The sequence below is a fragment of the Jaculus jaculus genome, chromosome 1 (assembly GCF_020740685.1).
Source record: "Jaculus jaculus isolate mJacJac1 chromosome 1, mJacJac1.mat.Y.cur, whole genome shotgun sequence".
Lineage (NCBI taxonomy): Eukaryota > Metazoa > Chordata > Mammalia > Rodentia > Dipodidae > Jaculus > Jaculus jaculus.
This window is the reverse complement of record NC_059102.1, coordinates 144,791,736-144,803,735: the sequence shown is the minus strand read 5'-3', so window position 1 is coordinate 144,803,735 and position 12,000 is coordinate 144,791,736. Positions and strand designations below refer to the sequence as shown.

The window sequence follows — 12,000 nt, the reverse complement described above, 5'->3', positions numbered from 1 at the left end:
TTCACCTCAATAGTTTAAAGAGGCAAGAATTTACCAGGTAAGCCGGGCATGTTGGCGCATGCTTTTAATCCCAGCATTGGGGAGGCAGAGGTAAAAGGATTACCATGAGTTCAAGGCCACCCTAAGACTACATAGTAAGTTCCAGGTTAGCCTGAGCTAGTGAGACCCTACCTCGGGGGAAAAAAAAAAAAATTATCAGATGAAGAAATCCTCCACTCTGGATAATGAAGGCATAGAGTAATACCAGTGGGCAAATTGCACAGGCAGCAAAAAGACAAAACTGGAGAAAGCAGCAGCTGGTCTCCAACAAAGGCCTCTGTGGCAAATGCCCTCATGGGGCACCAGACTGAACTCCCTGACCAAAATCTACCCACCTGTGCAGTAAGGATCAGCTCATTGATGATGTGGGCTGCATGCTGACACCGGTCTGGAGGACCCATGACCTGTGCTGCTCTTTCTGGACTAATCCCATCGTCTGTAGAAACGAATGAGGGAGGGGTTAGGAAACGACCATGCTTAGAAGGAACCCAGCCAATCTGATTCACAGCCAACATTCTTACCAGTGCCAAAAGGGAAGAGACTGTCAACAGTTTCATGGACTCTTCTGAAGGGGTTTACCCAACAGGGAAGTGTGCATAACTGTATCTCTATTGCATGTTTCAGGACAATACTAAATTATCATGCAAATGCAGCTATTTTTTAAAAAGATATCATGTATAATTGTATAACAATTTCAAAACACTAAGGGCTAGACAGATGGCTTAGCAGTTAAGGCACTTGCCTACAAAGCCTAAGGACCCAGGTTCAATTCCCCAGTACTCACATAAGCCAGCTGCACAAGGTAGTGAATGCATCTGAAGTTTGTTTATTTGCAGTGGCTGGAAGCCTTGGTGCACCCATTCTTTCTATCTGCCTCCCTTTGCTCAAATAACTAATAAAATATTGTTTTGTGTTTTTTTTTGGAGGGGGGAGATATAGGAGGCTGGAGGGATGGCTTAGCAGTTAAGGTGTTTGCCTGCAATGCCAAAGGACCCTGGTTCGATTCTCCAGAACCCACGTAAGCCAAATGCAGAAGGGGCACACACGTCTGGAGTTTGTTTGTACTGGCTGGAGGCCCTGGTGCGCCCATTCTCTCTCTCCCTCTCCTCTCTCAAATAAATAAAAATAAACTTTAAAAAAAAAATTATCTATTTATTTGAGAGCAACAGACACAGAGAGAAAGACAGATAGAGGGAGAGAGAATGGGCACGCCAGGGCTTCCAGCCTCTGCAAACGAACTCCAGACACGTGCGCCCCCTTGTGCATCTGGCTAATGTGGGACCTGGGGAACCGAGCCTCGAACCGGGGTCCTTAGGCTTCACAGGCAAGCGCTTAACTGCTAAGCCATCTCTCCAGCCCTTGTTTGTTTTTTTGAGGTAGGGTCTCACTGTAGCTCAGGCTGACCTGGAATTCAATATGTGGTCTCAGGGTGGCCTTGGACTCTCAGTGATCCTCCTACCTCTACCTCCCCAGTGCTGGGATTAAAGGTGTGTGCCACCACACCCGGCTTAAAAAAAATAAAGGTTTTTAATAAAAACAAATATATTTTTTAAAAGGGGCTGGAGAGATGGCTTAATAGTTAAGACAATTGCCTGAAAAGCCAAAGGACGTCAGATTCAACTCCCCATAAGCCAGATGCACAAGATGACACATGTGTTTGGAGTAGTTTATAGCAGCGAGAGGCCCTGGCATGCCCATTTTTTCTCTCTCTCAAATAAAGAAATATTTTTAAAAACTCATTTAAAAATGTCATTAAGAAGCCAAGCAGTAGTGGTGGTGGCAGTCTTAGTTGGTGTGTGTGTGCATGTGTAGCCAGAGGCTGAGGAGGTCCTCACCTTCTACTTTGATGCTGGCTATTGTTCAGTACAAGCTCACCACCTGCAAACTTCTAGGAAGCGGTCCTGTGTCCCTCTCCTCTTGCTGCTTGCACACAGGGATCGCAGAAGCCCCCAGAGCGTCTGGTTTTTACATGGGGTCAAGCACTCACACTTGAGTAGCAAGCGCTTTACCTGCTAAGCCAGTTCCTCTGTCCTAGTGGCTTATTTTTTTTTTTTCAAAGAAATCTTTACCTAGCAAAATTCTAAGCTGAAAATTCCATGGTGATTTCTTCACATTTTACAAGTGTATGTGTGTGTTGGGGAGTGTCTGGAAAGGCTTGGTTACAAAGCCACCAAAAGGCAGTATGACCCTATGCAAGACATGAAAAGCAGGAGAGAAAACAGATTGGCAAGGTGGTATCAAAATGTTACAAAAGACAAAGAAAGTGTATGTGTATGAACTAACAGCCCTTGTTCTCTTACATGTGAATATAACACTAAGGGGTTGCGACAGTCACGGAAACCAACCTGGTTTAAACTGAATCCTCACACCAGCATCATTCTGGATCTTTTTGATCATTTCTCCATTTCTTCCTATCACAATCCCAACAGCAAACCTAGGCACAGATACCTAGAGACAGAGAAACAAAAACTCATTAGAGCTTTGGAAAATTGGCTGCTTTTTTTTTTTTTTTTAAAATAACAGGTTGTTACTGAAGATGACTTGTTTTTCATTACAGTGTAATTCTGGAAATGAAATAACAAAGCATATTTTTCCTTTAGGAGCAATATGGTGGTTCATGGTGACATTCCTCACTACTATAAGTGTGATACCTGACCTAAAGAGTTATAAAAGAGGGAAACCCGGTAAGATAATATACAGGCTTTAACAACTGATGTTCGGGCATTCATCGACCTACATAACCTCTCCATCACCCCTCCAACTTGACCCACTAATCACACTGCCTAGGACCTGGTCACCTCTATTCTTGCTGTCCACAGTTGTGCCCCTGTATCTGGCATTCTACACTAAATATGTTTACAATGTCCATCACATTGTACATATATCGAACTTCCATTCTCAAGGACTGATTTTGATCATACTATACTTCAAAAAACAGGCATCCACTTTTGATAAAAATCACAACATAAAAAAAAAAAATCACAACACAGATCACCAAGAAAAGTTTGGCCCTTAACTGGAGGCAACTTAACCCTCAAAAGCATAACTATGAAGCCAGGGGTTAAACCCCCTTGCCCTATAATGCAGTAGATTCCCCACACTTGGTCCTGGCCCTTCTTTATATCAATGGGCAGTAGTGTAGGCTTACAGCTTTTGAAGACTGTTTTGAAAATGACACAAAAGCAGATTGAGGCCAAGAAGCTGAGAAACATGACAAGCAACCTTAGCCCCACTTGTCTGCTCACTGATCTGTAACTCTAGCATACCTCTATACTGCCGCCTCCTACCCGGGATCCAAAATCACCACGCACCCCTCGGAAGTCAGCTTGGTCTTTCTCTCTGATGATCTCTAGTACCATTTCTCTTGCTTGCTGCATAAAGACAAAAGGCATCATGGAGCAAAGTCCTGGAAAAAGAGCACCAGGTGAAATGTCAGGATAAGCCCCCACCCCCAAAGTGTATGTAAGATTGTGAAGGAGCTCAGCTGCAGGAGAATTCACTTGTAACTGTCAGAACACTGGTAAGCTGCCAGGAAGCATGACCAAGAAGACCCTAGGGGACATGTTCCTCACATGAGCCCCGAGGTTTAAACAACAGGGGCCCACTCATTCTTATCCCCAAGTCACAGCTGGGTCAGCACATGCCCCTAGCTCCCTGATGCTGCTCCCCTCTAGTGACAGGGCTGGTTGTAGAGCTGGCTTCGGGCAGCACCAAGAGAAGAAATAAACTTCTAATAGTTTCCCAGGCAGGCCAGACCACAGAAGACCACTCAGAATTCTTATGTCTTAGCTAATATGTTTCTTTCTTTCTTTTCTAAATTTTTTTTTTTAAAAAATTTTATTTGAGAGCAACATAGAGAGAAAGATGAAAAGAGAGAGAGAGAGAGAGAGAGAAAGAGGGAGGGAGGGAGGGAGGGAGGGAGGGAGGATGGGCATGCCAGGGCCTCCAGCCACTGCATACGAACTCCAGATGCATGCATCACCTTGTGCATCTGGCTAACGTGGGATCTGTGGAATTGAGCCTCAAACTGGAGTCCTTAGGCTTCACAGGCAAGTGCTTAACCAGTATGTCATCTCTCCTGCCCTGTTCCTTTCTTTCTTTCTTCCAGTACTGGGGATAGAAGCCAGGCCCATGTACATGCTGGACAAATGCTCTACCTACCAGTCTAACCCCAGCCAATTAAACTACTTCTATCACCCAATTCCCACAAGAATGCCTCACTACCTGCCTTGAGGCAGATCCTATAGTCCTCTGCCAAAAGAATGCACATGTTTAAGTGCCTGTACCTGCACCAGGCCACAGAAATCTACACAGAGGACCTGCTTGCAATATATCACCATGCAAGGCCATGAGGGAACTAAGATAGACTGCTGGTTATGAAAAAGCCCCAAATTGATGAACCCACAAAGAGTAAGTGAAGTCTTAGAGCACTTGGAGAAAACAGGACAGAGATGGGAAGTAGATGACACGATGCAATTACTGCCAATTTTCTTTGGCCTGTTGTTATTAGGAGATACACCTAAGAATGGGCGGAGTCACAAATGGTGGGGAAAAAAACATAGAAAACATTAGGTGGTCAGAGGTGGACAGTTATCACTGTACTGTTTTTTGCTGGCCAGATGTTTTGAAGTTTTTCAAAATAAAATGTTGGACAAAGATAAAGAAAAACTATTTAACTGAAATATGGCAGACCACTCCCAGATAAAATGTGGAATATGTAATTTTTGAGTTAAAAATTGTGCTTTGCTTGCTATCAGGCCCAATGTCATGGGCAAGGCAAAGACAGAAAGAGAAAGAGAAGGGAGAGAAGGAGGGGAGAAAGGAACAGAAGGGGAAGAGGGAGAGAAGGGGAGGGAGGGAGGATGAATGGGCATGCTAGGGACCCTAGCCCTGCAAAAGAACTCCAGATACACATGCCACCTTGTGCATCTGGCTTACATGGATACTGGGGAACTGAACCTGGGTCCTTAGGCTTTGTAGGCAAGCACCTTAACTACTATCTCATTTCTCCAGTACTCCCTTAATTTTTTTTTTTTTTTTAAATTTGAGAGAAAGAGGAGAAGAGAGGACAGGAGAGGAGAGGGAGAATAAAAGAATGAATATGGGCAAGCCAGGGCCTCTAGCTACTGCAAATGAACTCCAGATACACATATCACCTTGTGCATCTGGCTTACACTGGTACTGGGGAATTGGACCTGGGTCCTTAGGCTTTGCAGGAAAGCACCTTAACCACTAACCCATCTCTCCAGCACCCCCTTTTAATATTTTTTTTTTTTTTTTGAGAGAGAATGAATGAATTTGGGCATGCCAGCACCTCTAGCCACTGTAAATGAACTCTAGATGCGTAAGTCTTGTGCTCTATTTCTTTTTTGTTTGTTTTTCCTTTATGTAGGTACTAGGGAATTGAACCTGAGTCCTTTGACTTTACCGGCAAGCACCTTAACCACTAAGCCATCTCTCCAGCCCAACTCTCCCCCCTCCCCCCGAGGTAGGGTCTCACTCTAGCTCAGGCTGACCTGGAATTCACTGTGTAGTCTCAGGGTGACACTGAACTCATGGCGATCCTCCTACTTCTGCCTTCTGAGTGCTGGGATTAAAGACGTGTGCCACCACTCCCGGCCTGACTTTTTAAATCTGTGTATGGATGAGTGTGCATGTGCCATGGTGCAGATGTACAGGTCAGAGGGCAACCCTGGGGTGTTTTCTCTCTCCACTTCACTTGAAACAGGGTTGTCCCCTTACACTTTTTTTTTCTTTTGGCCATTCTATGTGCACCAATCTAGCTGGCCTGTGAGCTTCCAGGTTCTCTGAGCTGTGCCTTCCAGTGTTGCAGGCACTTTGGGATCACAGATGCGCTTCCATGGGTTCTGGGGAACAGAAATCCAGTTTGCAGGTTTGCAAACAAGCACTCTTAGGAGCTCAGCCATCTCCCCAGGCCCCTGGATGGACATTTTTTCCTCAAGAAAACACCATCCAAAAAGCTAGGGATGTAGCTAAATTGGTAGAATGCTTGTCTAGCATGCACAAGGCCCTGGGCACAATCCCTAGCACCTTGTAAATTTCGGTGTGGTGTCACATGCCTGTAATCCCAGCACCCCAAGATAGAAGCAGGAGTATAAGAAAATGTAAGACTCTCTCAAAAACTAAAGGCCTAGTGACTCATGTTTACAATTCTAGCAATCAGAAGTCTGAGACAGGAAAACTTCCAATGAGTTTATGTTCAGCCAGGTGCTATAGAATGAGTTCAAGGTCACCCGAGCTAGAGAGAGACCTTTCTTCAAAAACAAACAAACAAATCAAGACAGCATTCAAAGCCAGGTGTGGTAGGGCACAGCTTTAATCCTAGTATTAGGGAGGCAAAGGTAGCAGGATCACTGTGAGTTCCAGGAAAGCCTAGGCTAGAAGCAAGGCCCTACCCCAAAAAATCAGGGCTAGAGAGATGGCTTGGCAGTTACATGCTTGCCTGCAAAGCCTAAGGACCCATGTTTGACTCTCCAGATCCCGCATAAATCAGATGCACAAAGGTGAGGTAAGCGCAAGGTTGCACATGCCCACTAGGTGGTGCAAGCGTCTGGAGTTCCATTGCAGGTCTGAGGCCCTTGGTGCGCCAACTCTCCCTCTCTCTCAAAAGAAAAAAAAAAAGGTGGGGGGGGGGGAAGAGAATGAAGAAACAAAGAAAGAGGCACTTAAAACACTGGGAAGGCTGTTGGGAGTCAGGCACCTGCAGTCAGCAAGGCCCTCCACAGACCTGAACTCTACTTATAACAGCAGCAGGACCCTTGACTGGATAAACAAAAGCTAAGATGTAATCTGATCTTTTTTTGTTGTTGTTGTTTTGTTTTGTTTTTTGAGGTAGGGTCTTGCTCTAGCCCAGGCTGACCTGGAATTCACTATATAGTCTCAGGGTGGCCTTGAACTCAATAATAATTCTCCTACCTCTGTCTCTCGAGAGCTGGGATTAAAGGTATGTGCCACCACGGCCAGTCTTTTTTTTTTTTTTTAAAAATGTATTTTATTTATGTATTTATTTATTTATTTGAGAGAGAGAAAGAGGCAGAGACAGCGAGTGAGAGAATGGGCACACCAGGGCCTCCAGCTACTGCAAAAGAACTCCAGATGCATGCGCCCCCTTACCTGGCTTATGTGGGTCCTGGAGAATCAAACTGGGATCCTTTGGCTTTGCAGGCAAACGCCTTAACTGCTAAGACATCCCTCCAGCCCCTTATCTCTATTTTTTTTAAATTAATTAATTTATTTATTCGAGAGCGACAGACACAGAGAGAAAGACAGAGGGAGAGAGAGAGAATGGGCGCGCCAGGGCTTCCAGCCTCTGCAAATGAACTCCAGATGCGTGTGCCCCCTTGTGCATCTGGCTAACGTGGGATCTAGGGAACCGAGCCTTGAACCGGGGTCCTTAGGCTTCACAGGCAAGCGCTTAACCGCTAAGCCATCTCTCCAGCCCTATTTCTTTTTTTTAAGATTTATTTCAAATGAACTCTAGACACATGCACTACCATGTGGGTCTTGGAGAATAGAACCTGGGACCTTAGGCTTTGCAGGCAAACGCCTTAAGTGCTAAGCCATCTCTTCAGCCCCGATCTCCATTTATTTTTAAATATCTATTTTACTAATTTATTTATTTATTTGAGAGAGAGAGCGAGCGAGCGAGAGAGAGGAAAAAAAAGTGAGAGAGGGAGAATGGGCACACACTAGGGCCTCCAGCCACTGCAAAGGAACTCCAGATGCATGTGCTCCCTTGTGCATCTGGCTTACATGGGTCCTGGAGAATTGAACCAGGATCCTCTGGCTTGGCAGGCAAATACCTTAACTGCTAAGCCATCTTTCCAGCCCTGATCTTTAATTTTTAATTTTTTTTTTTTTTTGGTTTTTCAAGGTAGGGTTTCACTTTAGCACAGGCTGATCTGGAATTCCCTATGTAGTCTCAGGGTGGCCTTGAACACACGGCTATTCTTCTACCTCTGCCTCCCGCGTGCTGGGATTAAAGGCGTGTGCCACCACGCCCGGCTGATCTTTATTTTTTAATAAATATTTAAACAACTTATTTGAATAGTGTATGCATGTGTATGTTTAAGTATGGGTGTGCTAGGAACACTTGCTGCTGCAAACTACCTCCAGATGCATGTATTACTTATGTGGGTACTGGAGATTGGATCTGGCCTGGCAGGCTTTGCAAGCAAGCACTTTTAATTGCCAGCTCCCAAGCCCCGCAATCTGGCTTTTAAAAGGCCCTGACTACACTTACAGAATGCTGGAAGCTCTGGGGGAGGAAAGCCCAGCGGGTCCTGGAATGAAGGAACTAGCCCTCCAACCTGTTCTCATTCATACTGTATATATGCATGCCAATGGAGTTTAGATGAATGAGGGGCGTGTGTGATATGAAGAATGTATTTTGCCAGGGACTGGTAACCTTCACTGATAGTGGCTGGCAGCCTGGGTGCAGCAATGGCAAGACCATCAGCAACACGAGGAAGAGTGCTGGCATTTCACTGAGAATAGACACTCACAGCCAACTGCATTTCTGGACCAAGAGGTGAAGACTACAGCCCCCAGATAACCACAGACTGAGTTCTGACTGTTCACTGCAGGTGCCTCTGGGATCCCAGGGCACAGGGTGCCTGCTCATCTGCACTCACAGCTGGAAGGCCTTTGTGGGAGCTATGCAGCACTACCTGCATGTGCTTTATCCACAGCAACAGCCTGGTCTCATGGGACTTAATGAGTACTTGAGCCAGTGGAAATGAGGAGCTGGGTTATCAAGGCACATGCACGGATGCAGCCACCCTTAAGCAGCACCATCCTGGATGTCTCCATCACCACACTATACCCCAGTTAAAGGACCACCCAGGTGCTCACCATTACTGAAGCAGGACCCAAGCTCTAGGTTACTACCCCAGGTCAAGGAGCTATTCCTTCCTGCCTGTACTTTAAAGTGTTTATTTAATCAATGTTTTGAGAGGAAAAAGGGAGGGAGGGCAGGACAGAGAGAGAGAGAATGGGTACACCATTTCTAGCTACTGCAAACGAACTCCAGATGCATGCACATCTTGTGTATCTGGCTTATGTGAGTACTGAGGAACTGAACCTGGGTCCTTTAATTTTGCTGGCAAGTGCCTTAAAAGCTAAGCCATCTCTCCAGCCCCCTACCTGTACTTTAAATAGATCTCCAGTGATGCGAAGAGGCTTGTCTGCTCCTGTAGGCAGTGGGCCATCCTGAATCATCACCATTTTCACACCTGTCCGCTCCTGTGGGGGAACACACAACCCTCATTGTCATGGGTAAAACTACAGAATGCCCCACAGAGCATAACTGGGTCAAGTCACAACTACAATAACCCCATGTCTCATCTACCACAGGCACAGCTTTCTGACCTGGCTTCTGGGAATGCAGACATACAGGTTGTGCAAGACAGATTACCAATGTGCCATACAAAACTATTTCCCCAAACTCTTCTCTTTCTTGTCTCCACCCTTAGATCATCTAAATATTAATTATTAACCACTGAACATCAAATATTTTTTTTCTTTTTTTTTTTTTTTTGGTTTTTCGAGGTAGGGTCTCACTCTGGCTCAGGCTGACCTGGAATTCACCATGTAGTCTCAGGGTGGCCTCGAACTCATGGCGATCCTCCTACCTCTGCCTCCCGAGTGCTGGGATTAAAGGCATGTGCCACCACGCCCGGCCAAATATTAATTACTGAAAGCCACACATTGAGCTGGGTACTCTGTATAGCCTTAACTAATTAAAACTGATGCTCTCCATGACAGTCCTGCCACCTCCCAGTCACAGGTGAACAGTGCTCCTGAGCATGCCACCTAAGGTTCCAGGACTAAAATGGTGAGCTGAAACTCGAATTCTGAACACCTAATCCTATGGTGTTTTTGAGTTTCACACTTTATACAAGGTTGTAAGGGGCCTTCCATAACCCTAGCCTGGGGTATGACTGCATACAGGGCAAGTGATGTTTCCTGCCTACAGCTGAGAGAGCCTCAGAGCTTTGCAGAAGTCTGTCTAGAACTGACAAGATAGCAGAGCCTAACTCAGGTTGAGTGCATTTCTAACCTTTCCCTGAGTCAGAATGGCTGCTGTTATGCTTAGCTGGGAAATGCACCATTTGAGGAACTTGCTGGGGGTGGATCCCAAATCCTATAGCATGCTTGGCTTGGTTATCTTAGGTGAGGGATCCTATAGCTGGCAGCAGCCTCCTCAGGGTCAGACTCATGAAAATAAGAGTGGGCACTGCTTCAGGTCTGTGACAATCGCAGCACATAGACAAGGACCCTGAACCCTTGAAAAGTAAGTGAGCATTTTGTTTTTGGAATAAATCTTGCTATATACAGCCCAGACTGGCCTCCAAATCTCTATCTTCCCAAATCAGCCTTCCAGGTGCTGGGATTCCAGGCATGTGCTGCCACAGCCAGCTAACTGAGCATATTTAAGAGTGCAGACTAATGAAGTGCAGAGTTAAAACACTGCACTTTCAGCTGACATGCTGACCCCTGCTATCTCTTAAGCCATTCCTGAGAGAACCTCATTGTACAATGGCTATTCAAAGTTCATGGGCCCTGCAAGGGCTCACCTGCTCCAACTCTTGGCATCAGCATACGCCTGTCAAAGGGAGGAAGGAAGTCTCTCCCACATAGGCAGAGGTTTGGAAGGAAGCCATGGTACCATGGTGTGTAGGGCCAGCCTAGCTGTGAAGGTGGTCATGACTAATCTCCCCAAGGATGGGAGGCTGAAGGTTGCCACTGCGCTGTCACACAGGGGCTCATGTACCTGCAGCTGCTTGATTGTTTCCCCTCCTTTGCCGATGACCAGGCCAACTTTAGATGCAGGGATGAGGAGCTCCTGGATTGTGCTGTTGCCATCCATGTCATTGTGGAAGCCAGGTCCGTTCCTACAACGATCCACAATCTGCCCCAGGAGGCGTTTGGCTTGTCTTTGGGAGGGAGAAGAACCACAAGACCCAGCATTAAATGGGTGCTTAAGGTCTGCTGGGAAGGAAGATGGTGCCGGGGAAAGCACAAGAGAGTCAAGGCGGCCCTCCTTCAGCTCCAGCTCCTGCCCCACAACCTGGGAGGTCTTTGAGCCATCCACCACGCTACCAGGCTGGAATTCAAAAGCAATGCATACAAAAGCAACACCATCCATGGTTTCAACTTGGAGCCTCAAGGAGTGGGCCAATGCCAGTATATCTGCCCTCTGCACCTGCTTGGGTCTCCACAAACATGTCCTGCCTCCTACTGGAATGCCAGTGGCTCTGATGGCAGGAAACTCCTCTTAGCCCTTTGTGTACCTCTCTGCTCCCCAATGCAACACAGCCTCTCACAGGGTAAACACTCAGCACACATTTGTTAAATAAGGGCAGGAGAGAGAAAGCAATGAAAAAGATGGGAAGAAAGCAAGGGTTAGTAGTCATAGCTTCAATTCCCAAACCCCAAATGTCTTCTCCATGACCAGCAAATGGCTCTACAATATCTAGCTAAGGCCATGCTGTCCAGTGCAGTTTCAAAAAGTGAAGGAGAGCGCTAAGGTGCTCATTGAAAGAGGGAGCCTGCTTGAGTGGTGCAGCCCAGGTGAGACCTTGTGTTTCACAGGACCTGCTCTCTGTCTCACTTCTGCAATGTGGCAACAGTACAATTCAGCCTTCCAATGTCATCTGTTGGGCCAATTTCCTTTTCTGCACCAGAATCTTCCCTGGCTGTTATTTGCAGAATTTACTCTTTAAATTACCACACACCACCTATTTTTTGGTTCTTTTGAGAGAGATACAGTTTCAGCTACCAAACAGGCTGGTCATGCTGCTCCTTGGAGAAAGTGAGAGTTTTCTCCAAAAGCTGTGATCCTAGAGCCTCAACTCCTTGGGGAAACACGAAGTAGGAATGCTTATGAGTGGGAAGAAAGGAGGAGAGGCAGGAAAGAGAAGCTGCCTTTTGCAATTT

At 46.2% G+C, this 12,000-nt stretch overlaps 1 protein-coding gene across 4 annotated transcripts in view; it reads right to left on the bottom strand.

Annotated features, from left to right (window-relative positions):
- The window catches only part of Fubp3 (far upstream element binding protein 3), a 64,584-nt gene that overhangs the window by 14,139 nt on the left and 38,445 nt on the right, over positions 1 to 12,000 (bottom strand). For all 4 annotated transcript variants that reach the window (XM_045153854.1, XM_045153861.1, XM_045153857.1 and 1 more), the window contains 5 exons: positions 10,835 to 10,997; positions 9,205 to 9,303; positions 3,306 to 3,410; positions 2,385 to 2,487; positions 375 to 475 (listed from right to left, as the gene is read on the bottom strand). In XM_045153854.1, the coding sequence (XP_045009789.1) occupies positions 375 to 475; positions 2,385 to 2,487; positions 3,306 to 3,410; positions 9,205 to 9,303; positions 10,835 to 10,997 (571 nt within the window). The remainder of the gene's footprint in view (positions 1 to 374; positions 476 to 2,384; positions 2,488 to 3,305; positions 3,411 to 9,204; positions 9,304 to 10,834; positions 10,998 to 12,000) is intronic.